Source organism: Heteronotia binoei, chromosome 16 (genome assembly GCF_032191835.1).
Source record: "Heteronotia binoei isolate CCM8104 ecotype False Entrance Well chromosome 16, APGP_CSIRO_Hbin_v1, whole genome shotgun sequence".
In the NCBI taxonomy this organism is placed as follows: Eukaryota; Metazoa; Chordata; class Lepidosauria; order Squamata; family Gekkonidae; genus Heteronotia; species Heteronotia binoei.
In genome coordinates, this window is record NC_083238.1 from 44403509 (window position 1) to 44419794 (window position 16286).

The 16286-nt window shown below is 40.9% G+C and overlaps 1 protein-coding gene across 1 annotated transcript in view; it reads right to left on the reverse strand.

Annotated features, from left to right (window-relative positions):
• Positions 1-13817: 13817 nt before the first annotated feature.
• ADAM23 (ADAM metallopeptidase domain 23) overlaps positions 13818-16286 on the reverse strand; it is a 138575-nt gene continuing 136106 nt past the window's right edge. Inside the window, exon 25 of the mRNA XM_060256873.1 lies at positions 13818-13912. Within this exon, the coding sequence (XP_060112856.1) occupies positions 13818-13912 (95 nt within the window). The remainder of the gene's footprint in view (positions 13913-16286) is intronic.

A 16286-nucleotide genomic window follows, 5' to 3' on the forward strand; every position in this document is an offset into this window, starting at 1 on the left:
AGGATTACTTTACAAATAATAGTAAAATCATGGCTGCTGAGACACAGAATGATCCAACTGACACTGTGTGTTGGATGCAATGAAGCCGGAAGGCAAGAGCACTTGCAGATCTTTCTTTCCCATTCCAGAAAGTTGACTGACCCTAGACGTCAGCAGGAACCTGTGGACACCAAGGCCCTTTGCCCACCAGGGGGCTGCAGGGAGGATGAACTGCTGATGCTTTCCACATCTTCTAGCCTCTCTCGGCCAAGAGCAATTCAGGGCAATATCCCCTTGTTCACCCTCCTTTATCAAGCAGCACCCTGATGACCTATGTGCCATTTTGTCCCCATGGGTCCCACAACATTCAGCACCAGCTTTTGGGAGGCCCCTACACCCTAATGGTGGCAGGAAAGCTCAGTGCTGGCAAGCCCTTACTGATGGTGCTTTGTTGGATCTGACCCACTGTTCCCCCCAAACCACACGAAAAGCCCACAAACACAAGTGCAGCAGCAGGATGCTGATGCTGCAGAATACCTGACTATCCGCAGGGCACAACCGCAATAGGATTGCCCCAGCACAGACACGCTTTACGCCGAGCCCCATTCACTCTGGTGCTCACACTCTACCATTACTCGAGGAGAAGGATTTTATACTCAACTCTGCTGATGTGTGAAGCAGTGCTATCTGAACAAATCTGAGTCCTGGAAAGTAACCACAAGTAGTTGAGGAAGAAACATTCAAGGCTGTGCTTTGAAATATGCTACATAGATAAACTAAGAGAAAGATGGATATTGGGATAACTTCTACAGGTTTTGTCTGTAACAGAAAGGCAGGGTGATGATGGAGGAATATAAAACAACACGCAGGAAAGCCTTAACCTACTTAAAAGCTCTCAGTGTTAAAATGGATATTTTAAGGCTTATATAGGCTTCTTTTCCTTTCATACAATGTGAGATAGTGAAAGGAAAATAGATGGTAAAATCAAAAGTTATAAGCTTGGCACTTCTGTGATTAATCTGAAAGGGTGTCAACTTACATTATATACAATGTATCTGCATGACAGCAAATAATGCATTTGGAAAGAGGAAAACTCGTTGCATACAGATGCATTTACACATATTAATAAGTTTTAGATTTTTTTGTTTTTTTGGTTTCAAGCATACAAATTTAAAAAGCCCGCCTCTTTTCCCTGGAACTCCCTGCCCCCACCGCATGCGATATATGCCTTTTTAGAGCTAGCCTAGAACCCCTGCTTGCATGACATGCAGGGAAGGGGGAGAAATTAAAAGAAAGACTTGTTTTTTAAAAAATGGCTTTATAAACCCAAACAAAAGATTTTCCGTAGAGAACAAAGCCTTAAAGAAAATGTATATAACTGTGCAGGACAGAACAAAAATCTCTTAATTTTTAAAATTATACATTGCCATGGCATAATCTGCCACACACCCCAAAGATGTTTGCCCCCTAAAAAAAAATGATGAGGAATACACCTATTAAGGTGGGGGCCACAGAGCTCAGAGCATTTTGCACTGGTAGAAGGCGACTTTGCGAAAACCCAGAACCAGCTTCCCTAGGCGCTGTATTTACTGCCATCTTTGTATGCAGATTTTGCTTGGGGCCAGCTTGCTAGCTTGTTTGCTGTATATATGCCATGCAGGTTACCATTTCAAAAATTAGCTTATCATGCCACTAGAGTCTTGTCATTAATGTGAAAAAAGATCATGCGAACTCAAGTTACCAGATAAGAAACTCTTCGGCTATTCGAGTATTTTCAAACAGTTTCTCTTATTGCACTTGGTTTGCTCCATTCTTTGTTTAGAAAAAAATTAGGTCAAAGTAGTTCAGTTACGACAGTTGTCTTTCGTCTCTCTTTAACACCCTAGAAACAGAGAGAGGAGTGGAGGGAGGTCCTGAACGTAATCTTCCAAAAGGACAGTTTTCCTTCAGCCCTTCTGCAAATATCTCCACGTGTGGTTTTGTAGTAAATCTCTCTTACTTTTCTTTTGCAGTGATGTATTTCCCTACACAGTTACTACAAACGCTTCCAGAACCAGAATCCAGTAATGCACAGAAAAGCTGTTCCAGTGAGTTCCTTAGATACCTTGTTGACTTGGATCGTATCTTCTTTTTTTGACATTTCTTCCAGTTAAGAGCAAAGACAGGAAATAGTGAGAAAGGAAACAAAAGAAAACATGTTGGTTAGGCATTTTTTTTTTGGGGGGGGGGGTGTTATTTTCTGATCACACTATAATAAGGGCTCATACTGAGACATTCCAGATGAAAAAATGAAATACAAATAGTCTCACATTAAGACTCAATTTTATTATCTGTTCTTAATGCTCCTACAAAATATAAACCTGCTTGCATTAAATCTGCAACTTTTTCTTCTGCAGTATCATCAATGATGTTCCAAAGCGAAAAGTTTGACACATGCAACCAATTACAGTTCCAACTGATAATAATGAAGCCGACTTGATTCCAATTTAAAACTATCAATCTATCCATCTGAGCGTCTTGTCTACCAGCCCTTATTATATTATGGAGCAAAGTTCCTTCGGTCTCCAAACAGCAGATTCTGGGAAACTGCTTTCAAAGAAGAAGAATGGACACCAGCATGTGTTAGTTGCGCCGCTGCAATTCTGCTGCTCTCATTAGCAAACGAGAAGCTCTGAATGTCCATTCTCCTCTTATCCCGACAGTCTATATAAACAGCAAGACATTACAAGGCCACATAGAAACTAGGTGCAACCTCCCCATAATCTGGCTTTATGTGGGGCATCAAGCAAGGGGCTCATGCATTTAGCCTTAATGCTGGGCGTGTGCACTGCTACCGCCACTAAAATTGTCATGCAGTAAAACATAGAACAGGGTTTCACAGATTCCCTAAAGTATGGGACAGAAAGCCTTGAGTTGGGTCTTCTCCGCTCCATGCTGGCGCAGGGTACAGAATTCGAAGCACACTTCCGCTTAATTTGTACATGTAATTAGTAGTAAAGAACCACAAAAGGTAACATCCTCAGGCTTTGCTCCTGCGCCAACACAAACAGGCACCTGATAGATCAGTGTTTTAAGAACTCTGAACTATTGTAATCACATTCACAGCTTTCTGAATATGAAATATGTTCCCAACATGCATCATGAATCACTGCTACTGTATGCTTTAGACTGTGGTCTGTAGTATTACTATTGCTTACAAAGTAAAGGTAGATCTGAAAAAATTAACTAAAGTGGGACAGTTATTGTTTTAAACTCAGAACATGAGAACACCTAGGAAGTCAGTATTACCATGAATTACTGTTGCTGTCGATAGGTCACTATTGGGCCATGCAACTTAACTGCTGACTTTTAGACCTGCTGTTCACATTCTTCCAACTTGAAGATAAATTGATGTGACGTAAGAACTGTTAAGCCTCTTCAGGTTTCGCAAGACTCTTTGTTGATGTGACCAACATATAACCATGTCCTTTGGAATTTTGCACAAAGAGGGAAAATCTACAGTAGAACAAAACTGTATTTTACTTACACCTTTCTATTCTCCCCATGGGGGACCCAAAGTACCCTTGTAGGGTAGGTTTGCTCTAGAGATTGTGTGACTGGTCCACGTTCACCCAGTGAGCTTCCATGGCAGGATGGGAGCTCAAGCCTGGGTCTACCACTGCAGCACACTGGAGAGCCAGTTTGGTGTAGTGGTTAAGTGTGTGGACTCTTATCTGGGAGAACCGGGTTTGATTCCCCACTCCTCCACTTGCACCTGCTGGAATGGCCTTGGGTCAACCATAGCTCTGGCAGAGGTTGTCCTTGAAAGGGCAGCTGCTGTGAGAGCCCTCTCCAGCCCCACCCACCTCACAGGGTGTCTGTTGTGGGGGAGGAAGGTAAAGGAGATTGTGAGCCGCTCTGAGACTCTTCGGAGTGGAGGGCGGGATATAAATCCAATATCATCTTCTTCTTCTCTTATTTTGAATTCACCAAGAATGTCCACATATCAAAGTTCTTTTTCATGAGGCAAGGGAGAGCCTCAAACTGGTACCACATCTTTCTCATTATTAAAACAATGACAAACAAGGTGATGATATTGGATTTATATCCTTCCCTTCACTCTGAATCTCAAAGTGGCTTACAATCTCCTTTACCTTTCCCCTCCCTGCCACAACAGACACCCTGTAAGGTATTTGGGGCTGAGAGAGCTCTGACAGAAGCTGCCCTTTCAAGGCCAGCTCTATGAGAGCTTTGGCTGATCCAAGGCCATTCCAACAGCTGCAAGTGGAGGAGTGGGGAATCAAACCCAGTTCTCCTAGATAAGAGTCTGCACACTCAACCATTTACACTACACCAAACTAGCATCAAAACTATTTCATATTCCTGTATTCTCAAAGTATATAGTTTCATAATTCAGCTATACAATTAACTTCAAAGTGTGACAACAGAAACTGTCCTTGAAAGTCATCAACACAAGCACAGAAGTCATGTTATTCTAGCCTACTTAATACAAAATATTTCCTACAAATCTATGATGAGCCTAACAGTCAATACCCACTAAACGTAATGATTATTAGTCATCTTCTCCCTCTTTCCTTACCCTTCTATTTATGGCAGGATACTTTTCATGTGAGTTTGAGTCCATTATAGAAGCATTGCCCTTCCAGTTCAACACACCAATACAGTATTGGAAACTGCTTATGGATTAAGCATTATACTACTATTCCTACTCACAAGAGTTCCTATATAGAGATACTGACACACAGCCAACCACAGCTGCAAGCTGAGCAGCATTATTTTTTCTCCAAGGTATAACAATATGTATGAACACTACATCCAATTGCCTCTTTCGGTCTTGATGGTGTCCTGGCTTCTCTGTAAGTCAATTACAAAGTGTCCTACGTGGTTTCATGTCTCCTCCTAACCATAAACTACAAGCGGTGAAGGACAGAGAAGGGTATAGCTCTATTCCGCACTGCAAACTAGAACATTTCTACTGTTCCTTCATTTCCAAAATTGTGTTATTAAGAGACTGTCACAGTTGCACAAAACAAAGCGAGCAATGTTCTGTTTGCTTTCTTTACACTCACAAACTTCATGAAAACGGTTGGGAAGCATGAAGGATGTATCTCTCTGATAATTATTCCCACAAACACAAGATCCTTTAAGGACTGCATAAAAGGCAGAGAAGTGCAAAAGGCTATCGTCAAGCTCTACTTGAACATTAGGATTTGCTGTGCATGATGGCTGACTTGAATAACCAATTCATGTTTGTTCAGGAAACTGTTAAACCCATTACATTTTGCACTAGAGAGAACCTTAATCGATTTATAAGAAGCTTTTAAATGGGGAATAATCTACTGAGATTACCTGGGATGCCTAGCAAGAAAAATGCTATTTTGCTGAAGCAGAATTTAAAGAACTTCACAGCCTGTAGCCCTAAAGGAACAGCTGGTAAGTTCTCTCTCAAGCAATTGCTCAGATACTATCAAGATTATTTTCACTAAATGTGACAATACTGGGTAACAGAATAGGATAGGACAGAGAAGGAGATGGTAACCATCTTTACACCCCTTTGATTTGAACATTAGAGTAGCGATGGGACAATCTGCATCTTTTGAACTTCCTTCAGGTGCCCTGTGGCGCAGAGTGGTAAAGCAGCAGTACTGCAGTACTGTGGTCGGAACTCTCTGCTCACAACCTGAGTTTGATTCCGGCGGAAGCTGGCCCAAGGTTGACTCAGCCTTCCATCCTTTCAAGGTTGGTAAAATGAGTACCCAGCTTGCTGGGGGGAAAGTGTAGATGACTGGGGAAGGCAATGGCAAACCACCCCATAAAAAGTCTGCTGTGAAAACGTTGTGAAAGCAACGTCACCCCAGAGTCGGAAACGACCGGTGCTTGCACAGGGGACCTCTCCTTTCCCAGACGTTTTTTAAAAGCATGCAACTTGCGTAGGAAAAAAATGTGGCAAGGCTAGGCAGCAGTCAAGAACCTGCCAGGCTGATCAGGAAAAGTTTTATTGAAAGCGCAACCCTGGAGGATGGATGAAATAACAACCAATTTAATGAAGACAACCTGGAAAAACCACATGGGTTCAGTGACATGGGAAGGCAGCACAGCAAGACAAGGGCAACTGAGATGAATTGGTGAGAGTAGACAGGCAGGCAGAGATTTTATGGTGCCATGGCATCCGGAGTACATTGCTCTGTGTACTACAATATGAATGTAGCCATCTTTACATTTTCATTTGTGCTACAGAGAAAATTGCCTTTTGTCAGTTTTCTACTTTCTTACGGGCCCAGGGAAATGCTGATAGCCACTTTAGGGGGCAGGAAGCAATTTTTACCCAGGCCTGTTTGGCCAGGGGCCACTGGGGGTGCAGGGAAGGAGGTATTTGTGAATTTCATGCATTGTGCAGGGTGTTGATGACCCTGGAGGTCCCTTCCAACTCTATGATCAACTATGCACAAAATGCTCAGAAAAAGGACAAGGGAAGGATAAAGAGGCATAGATATGGAGTGCTTTGTACAGACTTAAAATTTGATGTAGAGTAACAGGGAATGCAGAGTCACATCAGAATGAGAGGAGAGAGGATTTCAAGCAGGGGTACTTAGACCTGATTGAAGAGGAAAGAATGGTAAGGATTAAATTACAGTAATCTAGATGAAAGATGACCTATTATTACTTTGGCAGGGAGAATGTTTCAGTACTGGAAAAGAATATGAGAGGAGACAAGAAAAAGATGGAAAGATCACAAGCACTGACTTGCTTCAGATCTATTACCGCCAGCCTAATCACTAAATCTTGTGATGGTAAATTGGGAGTAACACAGCCCTTCCCCACACAAATCTTTCCCTTCCTTGGCTAATGGTAACTATAGTGCAGTGTTCCCTGAATAGTATCACCCACAGAACACCAGTAGAAGCAAACTTATACTGCATGTCACAGCAGTTATAAGCTAACCAAGTTTAATAGTAATTATGTCTTTACCAGCCTAACCATAAAATAGGGTTGCATTTACCTGCATCTCTGTTGTTCATTATTTGGTCACATGTGCAGTCTCACATGGATACTGCACACCTGCAGGCCTTCCATGGAGGGATTTTTGAAGCTCAGAAATGCGTCATCCCCCTCCTTCACACTGCTTTCCTGCCTTTTTGCAGTGCAATAGAGGGGGCAGAGTGCCTTTACCTCAGTTCCTCTCTGCTACTTCTAGAGAGAAGTAAATGCAACTCCCCCCCAAGCATAACTTAAGACAGCCCGCAGGAGGGGAGGAGAGAAGGATGTGTGAAAATCCTGTTTTCATCATCCCACGTGGGAAAGTAGCAAGCTGACTGAGTCTGCTACCCTTGGAGGTGTGCAACATACATCAGTTTTGAGAGACTATGCCATTCAAACACACTGTTTGTTATGCAAGTCCTTGCTTGCAGAATATATGGACAGTTTCAGTTTAGCATTGTTGTCAAGGGTTCAGGGGCCCAGTTAGGCTCTGGTTATTCACAGTTAAGCTGGTTGTGCTCTAAAGAGAGATCGCAATATGGTGCAGCCTCATTATAAAGGTCCAGAGAGAATTCCAAATCAGCTAGAGGACACTGATTGACACTGACCTGGCTCAGATCAGAGCTGGGCATATGGATCCCAGCCCTGATCATACTGATCACAGTAAAGGACCAGGTAAGGGGGTCATGATGATGTATGACAGTACTCCACTCAACAATGGGTAGATATATACTGCTGATGGTAAGGAGTAGGTGGCTCCAACAGCTATTTCATCTTCTGAAACACAGTGGGTCAAATATGGAGAATGATCTGATGCGGAGGGCATTCTCGGAATGGAAACAGCTTCTTTGACTGGTTCAGATGCTGACCTCTGAGGAAACCAAGTCCTTCAGACAAGAAGGAGTTGGTGCTGAAGACAACCTACTAATCTCAGAGGACTTTTCCAAGTAAGAACATAAGAGAAGCCATGTTGGATGAGGCCAATGGCCCATCCAGTCCAACACTCTGTGTCACACAGTGGCCAACCCTCCCCCCCAAGTGCCATCAGGAGGTTCACAAGTGAGTCTAGAAGCCCTTCCACTTTGGCCCCCCCACACTTTGCCCCTTTCTTCATAGGGAAAGTGTTCCAAACCTTTAATCATTCTAGTTGCCCTTTTCTGGACTTTTTCCAATGATATAATATCCTTTTTGAGGTGCAGTGACCAAAATTGAGACCGCACCATCGATTTATATAGGGGCATTATGATACTGGCTGATTTGTTTTCAATTCCCTTCCTAATAATTCCCAGCATGGCGTTGGCCTTTTTTATTGCAACCGCACACTGTCTTGACATTTTCAGTGAGTTATCTACCATGACCCCAAATCTCTCTCTTGGTCAGTCTCTGCCAGTTCACACCTCATCAACTTGTATTTGTAGCTGGGATTTTTGGCCCCAATGTGCATTACTTTGCACTTGGCCACACTGAACCTCATCTGCCACATTGACGCCCACTCACCCAGCCTCAACAGATCCCTTCGGAGTGCCTCACAATCCTCTCTGGTTCTCAGCACCCTGAACAATTTAGTGTCATCTGCAAACTTGGCCACTTCATTGCTTAGTCCCAACTCTAGATCATTAATGAACATGTTAAAGAGCATGGAACCCAGTACTGAGCCCTGCGGCATCCCACTGCTTACCGTCCTCCACTGCAAAGACTGCCCATTTATACTCACTCTCTGCTTCCTATTAATTAGCCAGTTTTTGATCTACAAGAGGACCTGTCCTTTTACTCCATAACTCTCGAGCTTACTAAGCAGCCTTTGATGAGGAACTTTATCAAAAGCATTCTGGAAGTCAAGGTAAACAGCATCTATTGGGTTCCCCTTTGTCCACATGTTTGTTCACCCCCTCAAAAAACTGTACCAGGTTAGTGAGACAAGATCTTCCCTTACAGAACCCATGATGAGTCTTCCTCAATAACTTGTGTTCATCAAGGCGCCTACTCATTCTGTCCTTAATAATGGTTTCTACCAACTTTCCTGGTATTGAAGTCAGACTGACTGGCCTGTAGTTTCCCGGATCTCCTCTGGAACCCTCTTTAAAGATGGGGGTGACAATTGCTACTTTCCAGTCCTCAGGAACGGAGGCAAATTTCAATGAAAGATTACATATTTTTGTCAGGCGATCCCAAAGTTCACTTTGAGTTCTTTCAAAACTCTTGGATGTATGCCATCCGGACCTGGTGACTTATTAGTTTTTAATTCATCAATCAGTTGTAGGACCTCCTCTCTTGTCACCTCAATCTGACTCAGGTTTTTCAACACCCCTTCCAAAATTAGTGGTTCTGGAGCGGGCAAACACTTCTCATTTTCCACAGTGAAGACGGAGGCAAAAAATACATTCAGCTTCTCAGCCATTTCCCTATCCTCCTTTAGTAATCCTTTTACTCCTTGGTCATCCAAGGGCCCCACTGCCTCCCTGGCTGGTTTCCTGTTACTAATATATTTGAAGAAATTGTTATTGTTGGTCTTTGTTTTTTGCAGTATGCTCCTCATTGTCCCTTTTTACCTGCCTGATCACAGTCTTGAATTTGATTTGCCACAGCCTGTGTTCCCTTTTATTAATCTCACTTGGACTAGCTTTCCACCGCTTAAAGGAATCCTTCTTACCTTCTACAGCTTCCATTACTTTGTTTGTTAACCTTGCAGGCCTTTTCTTATACCTGTTTGTGCCTTTCTTAACTTGTGGTATATATTTTATCTGAGCTTCTAGGATTGTAGTTTTAAATAGCCTCCAAGCTTCCCCAAGAGTTTTGATTGAATTTATCTTTCCTTTCATTTCCTCTTCACATGCCTCCTCATCTCAGAGAATTTACCCCTTTTAAAGTTAAATGTGGTTGTGCTGGTCTGCTGGGGCAACTCCCTATTTATACAAATGATGAAATCAATAAAGTTATGGTCACTGCTCCCAAGTGGTGCGATCACTTTTACATCTCTCACCAAGTCTTGGGCATTACTTAGGACCAAATCCAGGATCGCCCCACCCCTGCCAGGTTTTGTGACCATCTGCTCCATAGCACAGTCATTGAGAGTGTCTAGAAACTCAATCTCTTTCCCTCGACCAGAACACATATTGACCCAATCAATCTGCGGGTAGTTAAAATCATAAGCATAAAAGTGCTTATGCTTGTGCTGAGCCTTCTTTTGTAGTGGCTTTGAGGTACTGTGCTCTGGTGAAGTTGGCGAGGAACCAGAAAAGCCTTACTCAGAATCTGAGATGGAACCAAAGGGCCCAGAGTTGGTCTTGGATTGCAACCATCAGGAAGATGATCAGATCCATCTCTGAAGTGGAAGTCCACATTGTGCCTTGACAGTTTTCTGGAGTGCTGCCAGACAGGGGGTTTTTTCCCCACAGAACTGCTTTCAAACATGAACTGTTGGAATATTCAGCATTCGGAGACATCATGCTCTTCACCAAGGCGCAGCAAAAACATTTATCATGGTCATCTGCGTGGGGAATTTTTGACCCACAGTATTTGAATTTTCTAAACAGAGCTTTTTGGGGCCATAATCAGGAACCGTGAAGTCTGCAAGAATAGTATTGCTGAAGAATTCTTAGTTGAATTGAAGTTTTATTTCTGACAGGAAAAAAAAACAGCAATAGAGCTTCAAGAAGTGAACCTCTCTCACTGGCAGCAGAGAGAACTGAGGGAATGGCACATTTCATCCCTTCTTTATCTCTCTGCAAAGAGGCGGGAAAACAGTATGAGGGAGGAGGATGGAGCACCCTTAGGCATTTCTGAGCTTCAAAAACCATTCTGCAGTAGGTCCATGCATGCGCAATACCCATCTGTGGTTGCACAGGTACCACAACATTAAATATCACACTACAGTTAATGCTAAATAGGAAAGAACACAGAAGATAAAAATCTCTGAGGAAGAGGAAGAAAAAGAAGACCAAGCACTGAGTTGCCCAACTGCAGCAAGAGGGGTAGAAATCTTGGACCTTTGCTCAACAGCCATTCCTCCCTAAATGAGGACAGGATGAACCTGCCTAGTAACTTCTCTCCTGCTTTTGTTAACAGGCACTAACATCAAGGAAAACATTTGCTTTACGTGTCATTGCATACTGCATATGCATACTGCAAAAAAGACATTTCTGAAAATAAACATATTCCTTTATGCACAACATGAACACAATTTTTGCTCATAATCTGCATTAGATCCTATATTTTAAGGCTTTTTAAAATCCCTATTTTAATCAATACTTCAGTTATCAATTAAGATAACACACACAGAAAGCCTAAATTGCAAGCCTTTTTAAAAAGCAACCCTAACACATATCAAGCAGATGTGAACCCAGTATTTATGTACATAGTTTATAATCCACCTATTTTATTGAGACTCAAGGTGGATAAAGAGCTCGTGATTCTATTCCTTATTGCAAAAATGTTCCGTCAAAATACTTGGTGCAACTTAGAACGCTACCCATATTACAATACTTGAAGGTCACATATCTTACAAAAAAGTATGATCTAGAAAAGTTCCATGGAAAGCTCCTTTCAGCATTTGTGCAAACAGTTCAGAAAGAAATCAATCACACTGAAGCCGAATATTAGGTCAGAACCACTGTTCAGTCTTTAATGCAACTAGGAGTGATTTAGGTCTGCCACACTTAAGAGAATTGCAAACTAACTGTATCATCTTTAAATCCAATCCTTTCCAAAACATTATGTCAGGTTCACATTGTGATGCCCAGCTGAAATACTCTGGAGTTTCATTAGCACTCTTTCCTAGAACTGCTAAATATTAGTCATTTGGAGTTCCTACATGTATTTTGCTTCTCATATTTGAAGTAAATTATTTTACATACTACCTTAAAAACCTTCTGCAGTTCCACACACTACACCCAAAACAGATGCAGTAAATCCTTAACACCCACAGAACAGAAAAGTCCCCTGCTGTTTTGTAGTTAACTGGCTATTTTTCTAACAAGGTTTTTTGTTGCTGTTGTTAAGCCATCACCTACTAAATGAAAAAAAAAAAAAACCCCAGCACATGAGCTGGCCCACCTGGCTCTAGGCCTCTTCCATACAGTGAAAACTCCTTTTCAGTTTTACCCCAAAGAAACATGCACTTCAAGCTGTGAGCTAGGCGAGGCCATCTTATTTGAGGTTCTGCTACAGAATAAAACTACTTCCTTTTAAAACAATGGGAAACTATTGTAATATTTACTTTGAAAGGTTATCCATATAAGGATATCAAATAATTTTGCTGCATGTAAATATACACTAGAATGACACCCAGGATGCAAAGGATTATCTTATTGATGTTGCTATCTTATAACACAAGTCACAAGTGCTGGGCAATGTTTTAAAAGGATAAAATTAGTCACACAAATATGAACTATACTTGTTCTATCATAATTTCATCTATATTCCCTACAAAGGAAACAATCATTTATACTATGGAGGTCCAAAAATGCTGACTCTCAGCAAATAAGCACGAAGGAAAACCTGCTCCATTAACAACTTGACAGAAGCGACTAACTACAAAAAACTTTAATGAAACCTAAAAATACATAAACTGTACTAATACAAAAATCTGTTCTAATACTACATCTAATAATCAATGTGCTAAATGGACTGCATAAAAATCTAAGTTTATTATTTATGGAAACTGATACAGCAACATCTGAATAGTTGTGAAGCTGAACTATATGAATCACAGATGATGTATAAGGGATAAAAAGCTGGCTAATGAATGGATCAGTAGAATCAAATATCCAAGACGGAACCTTCTGAAGCCCAATCTCATCAGATCTCAGAAGCTAAGCAGCGTCAGCCCTGGCCAGTATGTGGATGGGAGATCTCCAAAGAACACCAGGGCCATGATGTGGAGGGAAGTGATGGCAAATCACCTCTGAATATCTCTTGCCTTGAAAACCCTATGGGGTCTCCGTAAGTTGGCTGTGACTCGATGGCACTTTCCACCACCAAGTGAATAATATTAATTAATCTCCCAATGCTGCCGCCAGTTCAAAAAGTTGTAATTTTTGTTGCAGTGCTAACAAAGATCATCTGACCCACAATGCGGGCTATACTGAGGGTAAAACTACACATCACTATTTCCTCCAATCTCATTTTGAGGCACTCAGATGTCAGGTAAAGAGACAGCCCAATTCAAAGTCCTATTCCTAGCCATTCATATATGTTCAATTTTACCATACCATACCAATGTTCAATTTATGTGTTTTTAAAATGCTTTGGATTTTTGTCATAACTCAGAAGACGACAACTGCAGATTTATACCCCGCCCTTCTCTCTGAATCAGAGACTCAGAGCGGCTTACAATCTGCTTTATCTTCTTTTCCCACAACAGACACACTGTGAGGTGGGTGGGGCTGAGAGGGCTCTCACAGCAGCTGCCTTTTCAACAACTTCTGTGATAGCTCTGGCTGACCCAAGGCCATTCCAACTGCAAGTGAAGGAGTGGGGAATCAAACCCAGTTCTCCCAGATACGAGTCCACACATTTAACCACTCCACCAAACTGGCTCTCAGCCTTCCTATGAAGCATTCATGAAAACACTGCTACAAACAGAAACACTATCTATTTTCCCTTGTTAAAAAATATTTCTTTGCAAGAGTGGAAGGATAAAACTCAATTTCCATTATTTTACTATTATTTTACTATTATGTGGCTTTGCATCCTGGTGACATTTTGAAGATTTTTGAAGCAGTACGTTTTGGCCCCTTACTAAATATGAAATCATTTCAGTAAAACATTACCAGAGATCTTGTAGCAGGAACTCAAAATTCAGTGATGTAAGCAGAAGAGAGAGATGCCATAGCCACTGAAGAGAAGACATGCGGCATTGCTTACTTAAAGCCCCATCCTGTCCCCCCAAGGACAATAGCTGCTACCAGGATGGCACCAGCGATGGAACCTATTATAAGATTGGTGGCACTAGGACCTGTGACAAAGGATTATGGGAAGAAAGACATAAGAACCAACCACTTAATTAATTCACAGCATGGGAAATGTAGTCAAGCAATTAAAAGTAAGCGCTATAAAATTATCTTAACACCAATATCTCTAAAAGGGCCATGCTTATTCTTTAAAAAATATACAGGAAGAAAAAGTAAACAAAATTCTTGCTCATTGTTTAATTCTTCTATGTTTTGTTTATGATATTTTTGTTTTGTTTCCCTCTGTATCACCTGTTTTTAAAACACCAAGAAATATTCTCTAGGTTGTCTAAACAAAAGAGGGAAATTCATTTAAAGTTCAAATAATAGTTATTCGTAATATCAAAGCAGCCTGAGAACTTTTTAAAAAGTTAAATTAAACTCTATTTTATATTAATGTTGAACTTTGCTGTCCCATTTATTGCACTGACTGAAAGCTCCTTAGCAGGCACATAGAAATTTGTTGAAACAGAGACTATGATTAACTGAAATTATTATCATCTTGCATTAACAACTAGTATCATGGATATGCGCCAGTCAAAAAACAAGCACACTCACTGATTTCAATGAGAGAGGAATTTCCCTTCTGTTTAAAACAATGGGACATCAATGTGGTTTACTTTGGCTGGTACATACCCCATTTTGAAGAAATGGTTTTACACAGTTAAAACCAGTTCTTTGCCAGAATATACACAAAAACTTCCAATTCTAATTTAAACTAGTATAAACTTATATAGCAGCATTTATATATTTCTTAAACAAGCTTTATGTGCATGCTTCTGTTTTGACAAAGAACTGATCATTTTAGAAAACACATCTGCAGATCTACATGTGTTTGAAATACTTTCAGAGAGAACCCCCCCCCCCAAAAAAAACCAACAAAAAGAAGGGACCAGACCAGTATTCTGTTTTAAAGACATTAACAATATGAGAGCACCAATTTCATGATGTACCACAATCCATGACTCTTATAAAATATGTAACTAGACCATTTTTGGTACAATATCAGACCCTGTATCAAATCACTCAGCCCCTAGCTTTCTTTGCAATTATCAATGGGAACAATTATCTGCAAATGTTTATTTTAACAATTTCTTCCTGTTGCAGAGATTTTTTGATTGTGCTGCAGCAGAAAATTAATCACTTATGAGTAGTATGGATAGGTTAAAAGGTTTTTAGTGCCAACCTTTGGCACTAAAAGGAAGCTGTTTCACTGTTTAAAGCAATGGTCAATGCCCACCCCCCTTATAGGGCATTTCTTTCCTCCTCAGTTTCCAACTACAGAAGGATTTCCACCCACAAAGGCTTTTTGTCTCCCCCACTTCTCACTGCAGCCTCAAAAGAGGACAGCCAATGGAATGAAAGCATCAAGTCATTACACTGTTTAGGAGGAACATCTTTATGACTCCTTTATCTGATGCAGCTTCTACTCCATACTAACCTCAGTAAAAGCAAGAATGATTTATATGCAGTTAACAGAGGAGACACAATGTATCTTTGAGCATATAAAGTATGTACCTGGCTATGCATGCTCAGTGCAGCAAATGATGGGCCCCACTTTCTTGTGAAGGAAGGAAATAATTCCCAAATGCTGCAGTTTCTTAAGAGTTTAAAAATTCAGGGTAGACAGGATTAATTAACTTGATTTTATTTGAGGAATATAAAATTCAGCCATCCAGAGAGAGATCCTGAAACTAGAGGAAGATGACTTTCTGCCAACTGACAGGCCTTCTCCTCTATGAGGAAATCAACATGCTATCTCCTAAGCCACATTACAGTATCTGATTAGGCATCTACTGATCCTTTACCTGATGTAAATTAGGTCGCTATGAAAATGCTCTGCCTTACAAAGGATTATGCATTTCTGGTAGCATTAGAGGCAGAGCCAAATAATTGCTGCTTTCCCATATTTTCAGAGAGAGAGAGAGAGCAGTCATTGCCCATTTGTAACCATGAGATCCATTTGCACAAAGTGCACAGCCTAACCCCATTCAGTCTGTGCAATGTTTCCTCTCTTATATTTTAAATTATTATAACGTGAAGATTTGGACTCGATTATGCTCAACGTTCTTCTCTCTCTCCATCCACCTCTTTTTATTTTCCTTAACTTTCTGCCTGATGTGCTGATAAAGTTTTAAAAACTTGCTTACTTTTTATATTTTAGTTGGTCCTCATAAAGGAATTGTGCTACAAATTCCCTTTAAACAACTGTGCTAATTTGAGTAAGCTATACACTTTCTGCAGCAGCACAGATCCCAAATTCTGGCTTAACATGGGCTAATAGTTTTAATGGGATACAGACTACATATTATGTAAAGACAATGCATTCTGAAAAACCACAGGGCATAGTTATTCCTAGTAAATATAAGAGACAATAAA